The sequence below is a fragment of the Ruditapes philippinarum genome, unplaced genomic scaffold, assembly GCF_026571515.1.
Source record: "Ruditapes philippinarum isolate M1 unplaced genomic scaffold, ASM2657151v2 ctg126_1_1_1_1, whole genome shotgun sequence".
Taxonomy (NCBI): Eukaryota; Metazoa; Mollusca; class Bivalvia; order Venerida; family Veneridae; genus Ruditapes; species Ruditapes philippinarum.
The window spans coordinates 563903-583232 of NW_026858637.1; the positions used below are offsets into that span (position 1 = coordinate 563903).

The following is a 19330-nucleotide window of genomic DNA, read 5'->3' on the forward strand; positions in this document are numbered from 1 at the left end:
GCAGTCAGATGAATAAAAGAAAAACAAATAATAGAACAAAACATGTTTTCTACATATGATATTTTTCACTCTCCTGGCATCTTTTTGCCTACATGTCTGTATTATATAAGGATTTTATTCTGAAATAAAGGAATCTGTTAAAAGGTATAAAGGTGAAATAACTTCCATGCATAGGTGTGCGATGGTGGAGGTCATTTCTATTAGTGCGTATGAAGCTGTATACATAGAACAGAATAAAACCTTGTACGTAATCTCCCAAGTTTAACTGCAAACCTCCAGGACGACTTGGTCTAAATGGCTCTATACAAATAAATGTCTTATCTAAAAGACTTGGCTCTAAATTCACTTTTCCCAGTATTTCAGATGCTTGGAGTAACACTGATCCACCAGAAGCTTGCAAAACTGGATTTTGTTTCCATTTACTTAATTCTTTTGAATCAGGGAATATAAATATCTCTGGACTAGTTCTAATCATTCTTTCATCAGTTTGTACTGCTGAACCAAGGATGAATTTCACTTCTGTATCCTCTTGACTTATATTTCCAACACTCAGTTTTCGTTGTTGTAAATCACTCACAGAATTTTCTCTACTGTCAAACTGTAATTGTTCTTCCTGTTGTAACTGGTCATCAAAGTTTTCATCTATAGTTCTTCCGAGTAAATTACCAGCATATGTATATCGCCGTTGCCTCGTAGAAAAATCTCGCCTCATATGCATTTCATGCTGTGGACTTTGCATAGAATATGTTGGTGTTATAGCCATTCTTGCTAGACCTTAAGATGTAATCAAGAATTTTCAAAATGCAGTCAATTTTAAGAGATCTTGAAGGAAAAACATTACATCAAAATAACCAATCAATCTGATCAAACTTTGAACTGGAATGATAGAAATACATCAAAGTTGCTATTTCTGTTTAATTTACATACATAGTAAAAGTTTTCAAAGTGTTGAGATAGGCATTTCCTATCCATTTAAGTTTTAACCATCTAAAGTCTTTAAATCTCTCAGATATATTCAATAGAAGAAAAAAGTTCTGTGACTCTACTTTAAAAATTGTTTACACTTAACTACCCCTTCCAATTTTTAGTTTTAGAGTTAAAAGTTCATTTTGATTTGAATTAAAAATCATAATTATTTACCTTACACAACAGTTTCTGTCATCAATATCATGTTTAATAGACAAATACGTCTGGCAAAACTATCTTTAAGATCAGAAAAAAATTGAAAAATGGAAACTAACAAGGAGACAGTTAATTATTGCAGCAAACAGTTCCTAGATTGAGAAATTTATAAGCTATAACAATAAATAGGTCTCATCTCTCATTATTACAAGTCAACAAAAACAATGGGTCATACAAATACCAGCATGAACAAAGCATCAGAAAAAAGCGCCAAGCATTGGATGTTAACATTGTTATAAGGTAAAAATGACACAAGATAAAGTCCTTATAAAATAAGCACTATCAAATATTATAAATAGTTTGTTTGCCCTTTCGACAACAACAGAAATTATTAATGTACATGAAACATATAAAAACTTACCAGGGCCTGAACTATTACTGGATATACTCATTGAACGTGGCGAGTCTGATCCCCGAGATGCAGAATATGATCCTGAGTCGGAGTACATCTGATAATGTTGAGGCAAGCTTCTCATAGATGACGGTGGTGATGTTATATTACTGTCATCTATTGTATTTGTTATGTTTAATTTAGGGTCGCTACGACTTCGTGACATCAGTGACATTGTACTTGAGTACATGGAGAGTCGAGGTCTACGGCTACTAAATGATGGCATCTCTCGGAATGGTACTGAAACATTATTTTATATAATATTTTAGTTCTATCTATATGACAAGTTGATATGAAATCGATTAATTCTCAATCTTAGAGACTCAAGTATACTTGTAGCTAGACTTTTCATAATCAGCTTGTAACTACTATGGTGGTAGATAGACTTTACATAATCTTCAGGGTAGAGACTTCACTATACTGTAAATAATTTCTTAATATTCATTTGCTTGTAAGACAAGCATATGTGTGACTAAGACTCTACAATCATTAGCTGTACACATCATAATATGCAGACTAGAGAGATATCTGACAAAAATCTAGTATTATACTATATAGTATTATCTTAGAGTATTGTTAAATATAAAAGTATTGTTAAATATTGCAATTACTATTACACGTATACCAAAGATGTCTCTGTTATAACCTTCTAATGTTTGAATGGAATAAAGTCAGGACTAATTTTGAGAAACTAAAAGAACAGCTTAAGAGGTAAAAGGCATATCAATTTGCAGTAATATACTGTTAATTCACTTAATTTTATGGTTTTTATCAAAAAAAAAAAAAAAAAAAAAATTTCAGTGAGTCTTTTTAAGTGTTGGATTGTCAGCAAAAGCAGTTGGTAGGACAGCGTGCTCAACAATTTTCAGTGCATGATAGTAAAACAAAAGCCTGGATAAGATAAGGTTATGAGTCTTGGATACTGCCCCAAGAATTTTACTATGGGTCTTATTTTATTGAAAATCCATACCAGACTTATGGGTCTAATGGACAGTGTCCATGAATTGTAATTCAAAAAGTAATTTGATAAAATAGTAATGTTGCAAGCAAAACTTTAATCAAAAATTATTTTAATTTTTTCAAATTGGATAGTGACATTCAATTATGTATTTACCGTATTTATCGGACAATAGGCTGTGGCCTGTATGTTAAAAACAGACAAAACTTTAGCAATGTGTTTTATTTCAGAAAATTTATGAATCCCAAACTTAAGAATTCCTGTCTGACAGCCATGAGAACAACACAAATGTAAGAATCACAGACTTACTATAACCAATATTCATTTTATTCATTCAAAGCATTACAAATCATATCAAACAGTACATTATGAATGGTCACCAAAATAAACTATCAGTGATCAAAACATTTGATCTGACTTGAAATTTTTTATATTTACTGTTCATAATAGTTAAATAGTGCTTTATTTTGGCATACTTGTGACAGATTAACAGCCAACAGTGAAAAGCTCTCTAAATTATATCATGTATCTATTGTATTTTAGACAATTGAATAGCCACACTATGATAGTTGCACTTGAATACACCTCTGACTGTTTGTTTCATGGTATTGTGCAATAAAAATGACAATTTTGATGGTACTGGTAAATGTATCAAAACATCTCATAAATAGATCTACTTTTACTTTTAGAGTCTTCATGATCAATTAACCAAAACAAAAGGTTAATATGCTAATCCCTAAAGCAAGTCTTATCTGAAAATGTCTAATATTGTATATAAATAAGGCGTATTGGCTGCATCCTATGTGCCTGAGCGCCCTACAAGACTTTTTTTATTTCTAAAACGGTAAATATGAAAATGCACAGCTCTTACAATGCAGCAACCTATTGTATTGTGTAAAATATGTTACATTGGTATAAACCTTTAGTTGTTTTGAAGATTAATGTTGCCTGCAACACTTTTACCAAGATTTTTTTTAGTTCTTAAAGGGCTATAATTCAGTCAAAATCCATGCTAGAGTTATGGGTCTTGGAAAGTAGCCTCCTCAAAGAAATATATTAGATTTCACATGAATACATTCAGTAGTTTTAAACATTGATGTTGCACAAAAAACTTGAAGCAAGTCAAAAAGGGCCATAATTCAGTCAAAATCCATGTCAGTTGTGGGCGTTGGAAACTGACCTCCTGTTATCCTCTAAAATAAGTGTGTGTAATTACAAGCCTTATAGGTTTATGACATATGATATTGCATTCAAAACTTTAATCAAAGTGTTATGCAAGAATTAGTAGAATGGCCCTACTATTCTTGGAATAGTCAAGCTAAAAAGTAAAAGGCAAAATTCTAATACACATAGTGTAATAAAAATAATAGTACTGATGACAAAATCCAGGAAAACCACAAAATTTCCCCACAAATAGTAATGATTTGCAGTAAGCATGTGATGCCAAAAATTATGATAATGATACAAAACTATCTTTTTTAGGAGCATAAAACACAATATAATATTGTAAAATAATTCTCAGTAGGAAAAATTGTAACTAAAGCAAACTGCAAATCCTTAGATCTTAATTCAAGATTAAAAAAAACCCAACAACAAAACAACAATAAAGCTATGCCCATATCACATACCAACTTGACTGTCATCAAAATTTTTAATAAGTTCCGCAAGAGCAACATTGCCAGCTATAATGGCAACCTGCTGGGCAGTCTGATTGTTAAAGTTGAGGATATGTTTGTTGGCACCACGGAACAATAAAACACGGGTACACTGTTCATTATTGTTCACAGCACAAACATGTAATGCTGTATTTCCACTTGCATTTGCTACATTTAAATCCGCACCATAAAACATAAGGTGTTCCAAATGTTGCACTAACCCCAATTTACATGCCTGTAAGTAAAAAAACAAATAATTCTATTATTTTCATTTATAAGGAATGGCAAATTTCCAAAAGGAAATTTCATGCTTAAAAATCAAGTTAGAAGAACTGGCGAAGTATCACTTTTAATTTATAGTTTGAAGTTACAACAATATAGGCAATAAATTGAATGTACCTACTGACATAAATAATTTAAGATGAGACTTAATTTCAATAATGTTTAATTGACTAATTTATAACAATGGTTTATCAATATGATATTAACTAGTAACTTTCTTAAAAGACAAGTAAAATGAAATATAATAACAAAAGAGTGAACATTTTTGACACATAAACTGGTAAGTTTAAGTTTTGATTATCATATAGATTTATGACAATACAGGGAACATGGTATGATTTACAAAGTGTCTTTCAAAACAAAAAGGTCATGATGACCCTATATTGTTCAGCCTGAAATCTGTTGTGGGCCATATTTGGTCCTAGGGGCATGTGTATTATAACTTTTGTAGGGTACTTCATGCTCAAGACTAAGTAAAATTCACTCAAGAAGATTCAAATGTATTTTTCTATTTAGGTTTACTGTAAAATAGGTTGGGTAGAAACATGATTTATTGTAAAAGACCACAACACAAGGTAATGCTTTATACAAAATATCTAAGCTCTGGGTATTGTAAATTCTGGGTATTTCCTATACAAGAAAATGTAACAAAAGTTGCAATTTATTTCAGCAATCTAAATAAAATTCACTACACAATATCTTAGATGAGGCCTTGAGCTTAAAAGATCTTTGTAGGTACAAGTATGTTAAATCAAGTTACTTGAGGAAGGAGCCAATTTCAACTTCTGTCAACTTCTGGGTTATAATTTGAACAAACTTGGTACAGTTCTTCTAGAAACACAAAATATCAAATATCCACCTTACTTTCCTGATTTCCTGGATAACTAACCAGTTATTACCAATTTATCCAGACATATATTTCGCTCAGGTGAGCTAAAACATAGCATGACTTTACTATGAATTCTCGTGTTCAATAACACCAATGGTATTGAGCCAGGCTAACCTACATGTCTATGCAGACATGACACCATCACACTGGCCACTCAATTTTAGATTTCTGTTACTGAAAAAGTGTGGAAAATTTTTACCTGATGAATTTCAAACCACCCTTGCTCGTCTTGTGTCCCAATAACTGCTCGTTCATGGAGAAGAAGTTCCGCACATGCAGCATTTTTACCATACAAAACACTGTAATACAGGGGAGTTAACCCTCGACTGTCTTTATAATTTGTTGAAGCACCTAGGTCTAACAGTGACTGATAAATACAAAATGATTTTTTTTATATCTTCATATTCAAGGACAAAGCAAAGTTTTTGAAATAAGTTTTTACAGATTAACAATAAACGCCGAAATGCGATGAAAACCAGGTTTTCAATTACCAAGTATTGCTGTGGTTAGTCAAATCCCTGTTGGTGAATTAGGAATGAAATATGGCAGTGAAGAAACAAGAGATGTCACAGGAGACAGCGAAGCTCGACTAATAAAATACTGGACGCAGTAAGGAGGACAAAACTATGAAAGAAAAATCAATTATGTATAATTATGTATTAAGTTATAGTAAAAAAATAACAATTGTTAACATAAATTCCAAGATCAAGGGGAATAATTCTAGAAATAGTCATGCTAGAGTTATGGACCTTGTCACACAACATTTGTGTAATGATAAGAAATATATATTTGAAGTTTGAAGTAGATACCTTAAAAAGTAAAGACGTTATTATATTTCTTAAAGAAAATCCTAAGTTCAAAGATAGATAAATCTGTAAATATTGCTTCAAGAGTTATGAACATTGTCACATAAAATGTAATTGATGATAAGGAATAAGTATTTGAAGTTTGAGGTAGATACCTTTAAAAATAAAAAAGTTATAGTAAAAAATAACATTTTTCTAGTAAAAAAAATCTAAGTTAATGGGGAGATAATTCTTGCAATATTGGTGCTAGAGTTATGAACCTTGTCACATAAGCTGTGGATGATGATAAGGTACATATATTTGAAGTATGAAATTGATCCCTTTAGAAATAAATAAGTAACAGTAAAAAATAATATTTTTTATGGAAAATTCTAAGTTCAAGGGGAGATAAATCTGAAAATATTGGTGCTAGAGTTATGAACCTTGTCACATAAGATGGGGATGATGATAACGTAAATATATTTGAAGTACGAGGTTGATCCCTTAAGAAATAAAGAAGAAACAGTAAGAAATAGTATTTTTTAAGGAAAATTCTAAGTTCAAGGGGAGATAAATCTGAAAATATTGGTGCTAGAGATCAGGATCAGGATCAAGTGATCCTGATTTTATTTTCATTGTTTTATGTCACTAAAATTTATTGTGTTTTGCTAGAATTAAATAGTAAATATTCAAAATGTAAAAAATTTTTGAGATAAAATTAACAAATAACAAAACAAATACAAAAATATTCGGATCAATCTTAGGATCAGGATCAATATTGGGATCAACTGGAAAATACCCGTATCTTGTAAAAATAACAATAAATTTATTCTAAAATTTCATTAATTTGCTATTGCAAGTCCAGTTCTATCAAATTAATATTAGATATTTAATCTATAAGGATAAACAATGAAGAATATTAAGAGTTTTTAAATTTGATTCTGATCTTGATCCTGATCCTTAAATCTTTGTGAACAAGGGGCCAGAGTAGCAATGCCAGGCTGTATTTTCATGTAAGCTACACACATGCTAAGCTAAATATCAGTACCGGGTAGGTCAAAATGTACTGAATTTATTGAGTAGAAGCTAAAAATCCTATTGTAAGCAAGTGACCTTGACCTCACTTTCGTTGAAAACACGGACAGGTTGAAAATCATGACAAACATCTTTATGGACAGAGCATGCTGTACTTTAACAAACTATCTACACTTATATATGTACATGTATTTATAACAAGTATAGTTAAACTGTTTAAACATCTAAACATATTGTCTTCACCATTTAATAAACCCTAGCTAAGTACAATTAGCTACAGCATGTCCTATTAAGCTGAGGTGTTCCATTAACATAAATTGTATTGATAATGCATAATAAAAATGTCTAAAAGATTTCTTTGTTTTGTTTTTTTAATTCTTAGGAATAAAGTTTCATAAGAATTATTTACTAGTGGCTAAACTTTTCATATCCAACATCAATTTGATTCAGAATTTTTCATACAAAGTTTAATTCCTATACCTGTACTGCTACCTGGTTCCCTTGTAGTATAGCTTTATGCATGGGTGTCTGACCATGTCGTGTCCGAAAATCAAGATGGCCACCACCACTGACCAATGTTATAATCACTTCTCGACATTTATCTTTTGGCAAGCATACAGCATATGTAAGAGGTGTTTCTAAAATATTCAAAATATGATAAATAATTAATGACAGAGCCCATTTAGTGTTAAAACTTATCTGTTAAAATCAATAACTTTTAATATTAACCAATAAAATTATATAAAAAGGAGGGCATAACTAAAAAAAACATTGCTTTCAAGATTATGTCTCTTTGTCTCACATACAATGCCTTGTCATAATTATCAAAATATTCCAAATTTCAAGTTAATAACTTTCACTGTTTGAAATAATTATTAATAAGCAATGCTGTCAAAAAAAAAACTAGAACTATCACTAAATGTGATTAATACCCCCACAAGACTGCTTTGGAAATGAGGATGTTACTAGTAACAGAATACCTTGTGGTAATAAGTCCAGAAAGACAATGAAAAGGAACAAAGGGTAATAACTCTATAAATACTGAAGATTGAGTTATGGTTATTGTACACTGCACTTCCTCTTATTGCGCTTGACCATTGTATGAAGTTGTATTGAATTCCAACTACTAGTTTTCAAGTTATGCACTAGACAAAAAAAGTAACAAAGGCAATAACTGTAATTAGTCCAAATAGAGTTATTGTTCTTGTGCACTGCACTTCATCTCACTGCCCTTGACCATTGTATAGTTGTATAGTTTCATTGAATTCCATCCATTTATTTTCAAGTTATGCACTGGACAATAAAAAGTAACAAAGGGCAAAAACTTTTAAATTAGTCAAAAAAGAGTTATGGTTTCTGTGCACTGCACTTCCTCTCAATATACTTGACCATTGTATGAAATAGTTTTGAATTCCAACTAGTAGTTTTCAAGTTATGCTTTGGACAAGAAAAAAACAATGGAAAAGTAACAAAGGGCAATAACTCTATAATTACTCTGGACAGAGTTATAGTTCTTGTGCTTGACCATTGTATGAAGTTATATTGAATTCCAACCAGTAGTTTTCAAGTTATGCTCTGGATAAGGAAAAGCAACAACGGGCAGAAACTCTGTAATTAGTCAAAATGGAGTTATGGTTCTTGTGCACTGCACTTCCTCTTATTGTGCTTGACCTTTGTATGAAGTTGTTTTAAATTCCAACAAGTATGTTTTAAGTTATGCTCTGGACAAGGAAAAGTATCAAAGGGCAATAACTCTGTAATTTGTCAAAATGGATTTATAATTTGTGTGCACTGCATTTTCTCTTAATGTGCTTAAAAACTGCATGAAGTTGTATTGAATTCTCAAGTTATGCTCCAGACAAGGAAAAGTAACAAAGGGCAATAACTCTGTCATTAGTCAAGATGGAGCTATAGTTCTCATGCACTGCACTTCCTCTCAATGTGCTTGACCATTGTATGAAGTTATATTGAATTCCAACCATTAGTCTTCAAGTTATGCTCTGGACAAAAAAGCAATGGAAAAATAACAAAGGGCAATAACTCTGTAATTACTTTAGATAGAGTTAGGGTTATTGTGCACTGCACTTCCCCTTATTGTGCTTGACAATTGTATGAAGTTGTTTCGAGTTTCAACCAGTAGTTTTCAAGTTATGCTCCGGACAAGGAAAAGTAACAAAGGGCAATAACTCTGTAATTAGTCAAGATGGAGCTATAATTCTTGTGCACTGCACTTCCTCTCAATGTGCTTGACCATTGTATGAAGTTATATTGAATTCCAACCATTAGTCTTCAAGTTATGCTCCGGACAAGGAAAATGCAACCAACCAAACGACCGACCAACCGACCACCGGGTGACTCCTATACCACCTCAAACTTCGTTTTTGGGGGTATAATTAAGTTAAAAAGAAACATAGCTTTTTTGAATAATGTCCCTTGTCATGTTATAACTGAACCTTGTCATGCTTCAATTGAACCTGGTCATGTTAAAACTGAACCTTTTCATGCTTCAATTGAACCTGGTCATGTTGTAACTGAACCTTTAAATGTTATAACTGAACCTTGTCATGCTTCAATTGAACCTGGTCATGTCATAACTGAACCTGGTCATGTTATAACTGAACCTTTTCATGATTCAATTGAACCTGGTCATGTTATAACTGAACCTTCTCATGATTCAATTGAACCTGGTCATGTTACAAATGAACCTTTTCATGCTTCAATTGAACCTGGTCATGTTGTAACTGAACCTTTAAATGTTATAACTGAACCTTGTCATGCTTCAATTGAACCTGGTCATGTTGTAACTGAACCTGGTAATGCTTCAATTGAACCTTGTCATGTTGTAACTGAACCTGTAAATGTTATAACTAAACCTTGTCCTGCTTCAATTGAACCTTGTCATGTTGTAACTGAACCTTTAAATGTCATAACTGAACATTGCCATGCTTCAACTGAACCTTTGTATGTTATAACTGAACATTGTCATGCTTCAATTGAACCTGGTCATATTATAACTGAACCTTATCATGATTCAATTGAACCTGGTCATGTTATAACTGAACATTGTCATGCCTCAATTGAACCTGGTCATGTTGTAACTGAACCTTTAAATGTTATAACTGAACCTTGTCATGCTTCAACTGAACCTTGGTATGTTATAACTGAACATTGTCATGTTTCAACTAAAGTTATAACTGTTTCAACTGAACGTTGTCAAGTTATAACTGAACCTTGTCATGTCATAACTAAACCTTGTCAAGTTATAACTGAACCTTGTTATGTTATAACTGAACCTTGTCAAGTTATAACTGAATCTTGGCATGTTATAACTGAACATTGTCATGCTTCATCTACCTTGTCAAGTTAAAACTGAACCTTGTCATGTTATAACTGAACCATGTCATGTTATAACTGAACATTGTCATGCTTTAACTGAACATTGTCATGTTATAACTGAACCTTGTCATGTTATAACTGAACCTTGTCAAGTTATAACTGAACCTTGTTATGTTATAACTGAACCATGTCATGTTATAACTGAACATTGTCATGTTATAACTGAACCTTGTCAAGTTATAACTGAACCTTGTTATGTTATAACTGAACCATGGCATGTTATAACTGGACCTTGTCATGTTATAACTGAACCTTGTCATGCTTCAACTAATCATTGTCATGTTATAACTGAAACTTGTCAAGTTATAACTGAACCATGTCATGTTATAACTGAACCATGTCATGTTATAACTGAACCTTGTCATGTTATAACTGAACCTTGTCAAGTTATAACTGAACATTGTCATGTTATAACTGAACCTTGTCATGCTTCAACTGAACCTTGTCATGTTAAGTAATTTCTGTTCCATTGGAGAAACAAATGGTTTAAAATCAGTCAATGTTAACTGAAATGAAAAATCATTACAATACATGCTGCTTACAGTAATTTCCCATGCAACACAGGATCAAAGGATATTATAATTTTCTTGCAACACGATCATTTCTTCACATTATTTATTTATGTACAATAAGTTATGATACTACTGCACTGTAGTCATGAAAATCAACGTCATAATTTATGTAATATAATGTTATATAGTATATGTTATAGATTTTCTGTTATAAATCATATAAGAAGACTCTGTTAGCCTTTGTTGCAGTCATATTTATTATATAAGTCACAAGTCACCTTAAGAAAGTAAAAATTATTTGACATCAAAGTAGCAAAATAAAAACAAAGAAGTATTTTGACTTCCATTTAAAATACTAAATCAATTAAACTGCACTAAAGGCCAAAATGCAACAGATGATTCAGGTAAATGAGTAATATTTAATGAGTAATATTTTGGAAAGTCTAACAGGACGACAAAAATGAAAAAAAAAATGCAAAATAAAAATAAAAGCATTTTAGGGGCAAAACGGGTTGCATTTTGTTTAAAATGAAATACTGGAAAAAATGACCTTCAACAGAAATAATGAGGTATTCTCCTTGGTTGAAAATAAGAGTAGTCAAAATCCCAGCAATGGTAATTCAACTCCCTGTTGGTGAACAAGAGTGGGGGTGACACTAGACTTTTTCTTATTCCTAAAGTCAAACACTTCATTACAGGAAGAATATTGTGGTAAAGAATGCTCCTAGAAACATTATTTTCTTGTACAAATATAACTCAAATTTAATATCTGACAAAGATGGTCAAGGTCAGTCAAAGGTCAAGGTCATCATTAATCATCATGTCTGTTTTGTCATTAACGTTCTTGTGTTCAAAAATAAAATCAAATCCATAATATCAAAATTGTGACAATTTCAGCAAATTTTAATAATTTGACCATGACAATTAAGGTCATTTAAGGGTTAAAGTCATATCAGAAAAATTCAACATGTGGTTTTGTCATACAGTGTAACTTCCGAATTCCGGAACTTCTGAAATCCGGAAACTTCTAAAAACCGAACAATTTTTTCGGTCCCGATTTTTTCCCTTCTATTTTCTATTAATTTAATACTTCTGAATTCCGAAACTTCTAAATTCTGAATTCCGGACGATATTTTCATAAAATTAGAGTCAAATCAATGCAATTTTACCTCCAAAAACCGGAAATATCCAAAGGTGTGAAATACATTATAAACCCTGCAGGAAGATTTAATCTCCCTATCGATTGTTTACTAATTAGCGGTGATCTTGTAATTTGACCACGTTAAAATCACAAACTGTGAAATGGTATGTTTGAAGTGATGCGGTTAATCAAAGTAATTTACGGCGGTCAGTTAATTTGAAGTGTTTATTAGCGGATTAAATGACAATTAATTGGACAATGTATGCATCAAAAGTCTTTAGGGATTTTATTGCATTTGATGTAATAATAAATTAACTAGCATCGGACGATATGTAAGTTTATGCAATTAACAACATTTCTACAAACTGATAGAAATTCAAAAGCATTTGCAAGTAAGATAAAAATGTATTCTTTTCATTCACATCTTTATCTTGATTAAAAGACTATTATATATGATATTACAGTAAAGGTCACTTCTTCCTTGACATTTAGTGATATTAAGTGGCTTAGTCTTGTCCGCATTATCATAAACCTCTGAATTCCGGAAACCTCTGAAATCCGAACTTTTTGACGTCCAATGGGTGTTCGGTTTTCGGAAGTTACACTGTATGTCCAATATAAATCATATCAAAAAAGTAAACTAGAACTCCGCGAGTCAGAAGTGTCACTTTGTCAACAGTATAGCTGTCAGTTAGGCATTTTCTTCTTAAATATAGGTTAATTATAAACACTGCTCTTGCAATGTACATGTACCTTTAACGTTAGTGGCATTTGAACCGATTGTAACAATTGTATGTCAGGATTAATAAAATTGTTATATTATCAAAAATAACTAGAAATTGTCTTAAGTGCCAAATATTGGGGTTACTTTTGTCAGTAGTATCAGCGGTAGTGTCCCCTTAGGCTTGTCCGGAGCATAACTCAGTTACTATAAGTTGGTTTGGCTCAAAACTTGGTATGTTGACCCGAAGTGCAGTGCACAAGAATCGTTTCTCTGAACTTCTTATTGTTTGATTTATTGCCCTTTGTTAAATTTCATACTTTATTTTTGTCTGGGCCATTTCTTATTAACTATAAAAGCTATGGTCTTGAACATCATAGGATGATAGATCTCATTGAGAAGAAGTGCAGTGCACTAAAATGGGTACTCATTTTTGCATTATTGCCCTTTGTTAAGGATGGATAGATTTCTTTCTGTTAGTAAACAGATCAGTTCTTACCTCCTGAACTATCATGAAAGTTAGGATCCAATCCTTTATTTGTAAGTTTGTTTATCTTTGACAGATTTCCATTCTTCACATGTTCTATGAATTGGCGAAAATTGGCCTGAAATGAAAAATAATAAATATCTATTGCAGATAAGACGGACTTTGAAAATAGCAGATTTGTCACAATCTATAACCGGAATAGAACAAACTTGTCTGGAGATTCTTTTTCGGGTTTGATATCACCTGCTAGGTCAGAGGTATCAGTTGGAAAATTATTTATTAAAACAATACTTTTAGCTTGCTGAATATTATTTGTGGATATTGTCAACCCCAGAACTGGTTTATTTGCTGTGGTTTATTTGCTCGGAGTAATGTAACAGTTCAAGGGTTGGCAATATCAACTTCCATCTAGACAGCAATGTGTTATTGAAAATTATAGAGTTAAGTAGAAATTATGTGTCCTAGGTCCAGGGTGATATACAAAATATTTGCCAAAACTAATCTTTGTGAGGGGGATATTTATGTAGAGTAGATGTTATAAGAAATATAACCTAAGGTGTATTCACTATATTAATAAAGGGAGATATTATATTGGAACATATTACAGGTGTATGGCAGTTTAACATTGAATAGTTTATCAAGGTATCAAATAGAGCCAACTTATAGAGAAAATTTCTTTTGGTAACAAAATCATTTCTTGAAAAAAAAAACAACACTTCATTCATGACTGTTTTATTCTACAGACATGACATTATTATTTTACTTCCACGTAAGTAATTGTTAATAAATTGTAAATAAAAATAGTCATACAAAACATCTATATTACACCTTATTGGCCTTTAATTAAGTCACAAATATTGTTTCAAACAAAAGCAAACAAGAGGGCCAAGATGGCCCTAGATCGCTCAACTGACCCATCAAACTTATCCGAACAATTAGCTAGACATTCTGACCAAGGATCATGACAGGTGAGTCAAAAATGTGACCACTAGAGTGTAAACAAGGATTATCCATATTTGAGCAGTGTGACCTAGTTTTTGAACCCAGGAAATCCATATTCAAACTTGACCTAGAAATCATCGAAACAAACTTTCAGATCAATTTCCAGGATATTTGGATCAAAACAGTAGCCACTGAAGTGTTAACAAGACTTTTCTATTTTTAGCTCCTGTGACCTAGTTTTTCATCCGAGATGACCCATGTTCATCTCATCCAATCTATTACCTAGACAATCATCCTGACCAAGTTTGATGATAATTGAGTCAACAATGTGACCACTAGAGTGTTAACAAGGTTTTTCCATATTTGGGTGTTAAACCCAGGTGACCCATATTCAAACTTGACCTAGAAATCATCAAAACAAACTTTCAGACCAATTTCCAGGATATTTGGATCAAAACAGTAGCCACTAGAGTGTTAACAAGATTTTTCTATTTTTAGCTCCTGTGACCTAGTTTTTCATCCGAGATGACCCATGTTCAATCTCATCCAGGCAATAACCTAGATAAGCATCCTGACCAAATTTGATAACAATTGAGTGAAAAATGTGACCACTAGTGTTAACAAGGTTTTTCCATATTTGGGCGGTGTGACCTAGTTTTTGACCCCAGGTGACCTATATTCAATCTTGACCTAGAAATTATCAAAACAAACTTTCAGACCAATTTCCTGGATATTTGGATCAAAACAGTAGCCATTAGAGTGTTAACATGATTTTTCTATTTTTTGCTCCTGTGACCTAGTTTCTCATCCGAGATGATCCATGTTCGAACTCATACGAGGAATTACCTAGACAAGCCTCCTGACCAAGTTTGATGACAATTGACTCAAAAATGTGACCACTAGTGTTAACAAGGTTTTTCTATTTTTAGCTCCTCGGACCTAGTTTCTCATCCAAGATGATCCATGTTCAAACTTATCCGAGCAATTACCTAGACAAGCATCCTGACCAAATTTGATGATGATTGAGTCAAAAATGTGACCACTAGTGTAAACAAGGTTTTTCTATTTTTTAGCTCCTGTGACCTAGTTTTTCGCCGAGATGACCCATGTTCGAACTCATCCGAGCTATTACCTAGATAAGCATCCTGACAAAGTTTGATGATGACTGAGGCAAAAATTTGACTACTAGAGTGTTAACAAATAAGTGTGGATGGCAAGCAAATAAGTGTGGATGGCAAGGGACATTCAACGATCCTAAAAGCTCACCCTGAGCTAGCTCAGGTGAGCTAAAAAAAACAACAGCAACATTGTCAAAAAAAGTCTCCAAAGTGTTACACCAGAAATAATTTACATTAATGAAATACTAATTCAGTTGTGTTTTCAAACATTGAGTTTTCATTGATATATCAGTTGAGCATGTCATGTAATGATGTAAATTACCTTGTTATGAAGTTGTTTAAGTTTTCTGGGGTTCAAATGTATCACTTTATACACTCTTCTCTTGTACTTGAACTGTCAACATTCAAAAATAGAACATAAATTATGTACACATGTGTCAAACAGACACTTTTACTTGTATAATACACTTTTCTATGTTAAGCATACAGATCTTTGCAGAAAAGTATGCCAGCAAAAACATATATTAAGAAACAACAATTTTTAAAGAAAATATAATATAAATTTAGAGGCATTTAGTAGTCCATCATATTGTACTCCCAGAGGAGATATTTTGCCTCAAGAAGTGAGATTCTGAGCCAGTCGGCGGTCAGCACGTTCCATTATTTGCAGTGCTGATAATAGTTTAAAAAAGACAATATAGAAAAGGGAGCATAATTATGCTCATAACTAAACATGTTTTGCAGAGAAAAATACCTGCTTTTAATAGCCAACAAAATACCTTTACAGTTTTTGAAAAAAAGTCGAATATTCCAAGTCAACAAGGGAAATAATTAAGCAAAAACATCATGATTATCTGCCCCTTAGATAAGCAAATTCAAAATTAGTAGAAACTTAAAAGTGAATTATCTCTGATACCTTTGAGAGTTTAAAGTGATATCAGGATACAGTTCTTATGGACAGACAAACAGACCAACTGACATTCAGGGGGCAAATCTTTAAACCTCCTTGTTAGTAACCAGTATATAACACTTTTAAAAGCAAATTCTTAACTCAAAGAGGAGATATTTCTTGAAATAAAGATGCTAGAGTTATTAACCTTGTCATAAATGATGTGAGTGATGACAAAGAACAATTATCTGTATAAGAGATACAATAGATACCACATCCGCGCAGTCTGATCAGGATCCATGCTGTTCGCTGTCAGTTTCTCCACTTGTAATAGAGTTGGTAAGCGAATAGCATGGATCCTGATCAGACTGCGCGGATGTGCAGGCTGGTCTGGATCCATGCTGGTGTTGGTTTTGTCATGATGCAGCTCATATATTTAGAACTTTTGGTGTACTCATGGGATCCAATTTTTGCAGATGGACAGAAGAATGTTCTGTCTGAGTTGTCTTTATTTATTTTTTTAATTGATCTTTCTTGATCTAAAAAACCCCATAAGCAATGTATTCTTAGTTCATCCCCACAAGTACAAGTCTGTATGTAATGAATATTGATATTCATCAAATGTCACAATAAGGGGCCTAACTTTGCAAAAATGAATTTTAGAATTATCTGCCCTTCTGAAATGGTGACATATTTTGATTGTGAACATCTATACTGGGCAGGAACCAGTTTCCGGACAGAATTCGAGTTTTTTTAATTGTCTATTTTTTAATAATAAACATGCATTAATAAAAGTAACATACCAAAAACCTGAGCTCTAACTATGTCTGATAACACAATTAATACTGCCTGGTGACGTAAGCAATGTACAAACTGAAGGGTTAAATTAGGTCATCAAAAGTGTAAATTGTTCACTCTTGCAGAACCAGTTTCCAGACATATATAAAGCTGCTATTCATATCTGTTTTTAACTGATAATTATTCTAATATAACAAAAAATTTCTTCTCAAATATTAGCTTTCTTATATAATTAAGCTGATTTACTGAAAAATGTTTATGATACGAAAAATAACGATCACGTGATGGGTCTCGGAATGACTGAAAAGTGAAACGGATATTTTTGTGTGTACGGCAGCAACGAAGTGCGAAAGTGGAGTAAACCTAGCTAAACACCGTTTTCCGATACGTTACAGATTTAGCTCTAGGGAATTACACCCAATGAACTTCGAATGAAGTACATTGTGCATTAATTGCTACCCCAAATTATATCCCGAAATAAACAAAATATTGCGCATGCGCAGAACAAATTACATGCCCCAAAGGGATATAAGGCTGTTTTTAAAACACAGGTAAGATATCCTCACTAAATTTTAATGAAGGAAGTTTATTTTCTCAAACAATCAAACCAAGCATCTTCATTACATATAATACCTATCGTCATCGATAAAGCCAAAATTAAGCCGTTATAATACTTGTCCGGAAACTGGTATTGTCCGGAAACTGGTTCCTGCCCAGTAGTAAGTTTAAAGTGAATAGTGAACTCTGATAGTTTCTGAGAAAATGGATCTTATCATAAAGATTAACTAACAGGGCTAAAAATCTAAGTTGACAAAGGGGCATTCCTTTGCAGATTATCTGCCCTTTTGAAACGGTGTCCTTTTATGATAATGAACATGATTGTATGCCAAGTTTGAAGTGAATAACTTTATGAGAAAATGGACCTTAACAAAAAGGTTAACCTTGTGTCTACACCGAGAGGATCATGACAATAACTTTTCTGGAGCTAAAAATATGTATCAGAATCTATTTTTGGATGTTAAAATATTTTGACAAGAATAATTAACTGATAATTCCAATCATTTTCAAGCTAGAGAGTAATGTAGAAGAGAGCAAATATTTCAGCACTAGCACTTTCTCTGCTGTACAAACATGGCATCAGTAGAATTGCTTCTATCAAATTTCTTTTCAGTCATATTATAACAAAATATTTTAGACTTACAACATCAATGTTAAACTACTCTTACAATGTACTTGACAATCAAGCTTTTTCTTGACAAAGCCATTAATCATATAACATAAGAATAAAAATACCATCAATAACCAAGTTTCTAAAAATGATGACATTTGCAATCAACTATAAGATAACATGCTTTAGATGGTCCTCTGAATTGAAAGAAATTAAATAAATTTGTGTTGTAATTGAGTAAATACTCTTTAATAATGTTTTCTATTGAAAATCAATATGACATTACCTCTATAAATCCTATAGGACCATGAAGTGGGTATTCTCTAAGTAACCTTTCCTCCTCAAGGAACTTTCCAGCTCTTCCATTCATTGGAGGCATGTATATCCCATAATTCAGTGGGTCCTTCAAGTCCTGAAAGTGTAAAAAGTTAATTAAATGTGATACATACATTAACACAACAGCAATTCAGTCTCTGTTACTAAAATTAAATCATATGATCTAAATGGAGACTGTATATAAAACAGTAATAAAAACAGAGGGGGTGTCTTTTATTAAATTTATTAATATTTGAGCTAGAGTTGTAAACCTTGTCACATATGATGTGGTTGATGATCAGAAACAAATATTTGTAGTTTGAAATAAACACCATAAGAAATAAAGAACTAAAAAGCATAAAAAATTGAATAAAAAATCTTGACAGTGAGTAGGACAGCTCTCAAAATAAGCTACTCCCTATAGTCAAGATTAAAATAATGTGTATAATCTATCCATATTTCAAGTTTCATAAACATATTTTCAGTACTTTTTGTGTTATCACGGGATCAAGTTTTTGTGCTAAATTTTACATATTTTCAGTCTATTTATTGCCATAGCAACCAAAATTTTCAACATAGGAAGAAAAGAAAAACACATGCATAATCTCCAAACTGCCATCTACCCATATATCAAGTTTCATAAAAATATTTTCAGTACTTTTTGCC

At 32.3% G+C, this 19330-nt stretch overlaps 1 protein-coding gene across 3 annotated transcripts in view; it reads right to left on the reverse strand.

Annotated features, from left to right (window-relative positions):
- LOC132753795 (SH3 and multiple ankyrin repeat domains protein 2-like) overlaps nucleotides 1–19330 on the reverse strand; it is a 145247-nt gene that overhangs the window by 63733 nt on the left and 62184 nt on the right. For 2 of the 3 annotated variants that reach the window (XM_060744314.1, XM_060744315.1), the window contains exons 4-11: nucleotides 18636–18761; nucleotides 15817–15888; nucleotides 13447–13552; nucleotides 7658–7815; nucleotides 5557–5724; nucleotides 4160–4421; nucleotides 1544–1813; nucleotides 241–774 (exon numbers count right to left, since the gene is read on the reverse strand). In XM_060744314.1, the coding sequence (XP_060600297.1) occupies nucleotides 241–774; nucleotides 1544–1813; nucleotides 4160–4421; nucleotides 5557–5724; nucleotides 7658–7815; nucleotides 13447–13552; nucleotides 15817–15888; nucleotides 18636–18761 (1696 nt within the window). The remainder of the gene's footprint in view (nucleotides 1–240; nucleotides 775–1543; nucleotides 1814–4159; nucleotides 4422–5556; nucleotides 5725–7657; nucleotides 7816–13446; nucleotides 13553–15816; nucleotides 15889–18635; nucleotides 18762–19330) is intronic. The other variant, XM_060744319.1, reaches the window with a different exon arrangement.